The sequence below is a fragment of the Hippocampus comes genome, unplaced genomic scaffold (assembly GCF_001891065.2).
Source record: "Hippocampus comes isolate QL1 unplaced genomic scaffold, H_comes_QL1_v1.1 C16428589, whole genome shotgun sequence".
NCBI lineage: Eukaryota > Metazoa > Chordata > Actinopteri > Syngnathiformes > Syngnathidae > Hippocampus > Hippocampus comes.
The window spans coordinates 1-420 of NW_017831667.1; the positions used below are offsets into that span (position 1 = coordinate 1).

Genomic DNA, 420 nt, shown 5'->3' on the forward strand with positions numbered 1-420 from the left:
AAAAAAAAAAAAAAATGCCAGATGACCACCTGTATAAAATGTAACTTTTGTGTCCTCTCAGGAATAAAATTCATAGTGCTGGCAGACCCGCGACAAGCCAGCATTGATGCTCTCCTCAGGAAAATATATGAGATCTATGCAGATTTTGCTCTAAAGAATCCATTCTACTCACTCGAGATGCCTATCAGGTACACATGGTCACCTTTAACCTTACGCTCCAATCCAATCTGGAATTTTAAGTGTATTTTACCCCTTGTGGCCAAGTTTATTATGTTTGAATTTTCTATTTCCAGATGTGAACTATTTGATCAGAACTTAAAAAGCGCCCTGGAGATTGCAGAGAAGGCTGGCAACTTTGGAGCTGGGTCATGAAGCAGAAAATAATCATTTTTTAGTTCTTGTTCATTTATAAAAAAATTT

At 36.9% G+C, this 420-nt stretch overlaps 1 protein-coding gene across 1 annotated transcript; it reads left to right on the forward strand.

Moving 5' to 3' along the window:
* Positions 1–7: 7 nt before the first annotated feature.
* Positions 8–418, forward strand: LOC109508659 (trafficking protein particle complex subunit 4-like). Its single transcript, XM_019858677.1, has 2 exons — positions 8–188; positions 294–418. The coding sequence occupies exons 1-2, from the start codon at positions 22–24 to the stop codon at positions 370–372; spliced, it is 246 nt and encodes an 81-aa protein (XP_019714236.1). The 5' UTR covers positions 8–21; the 3' UTR covers positions 373–418.
* Positions 419–420: the final 2 nt, after the last annotated feature.

Excerpts from the sequence above, each read along its gene's own strand:
- LOC109508659 (XM_019858677.1), top strand. The coding sequence starts at position 22 with ATGACCACCTGTATAAAATGTAACTTTTGTGTCCTCTCAGGAATAAAA. Across the intron at positions 189-293 it reads TCACTCGAGATGCCTATCAG|ATGTGAACTATTTGATCAGA; the intron begins GTACACATGGTC and ends TTCTATTTCCAG.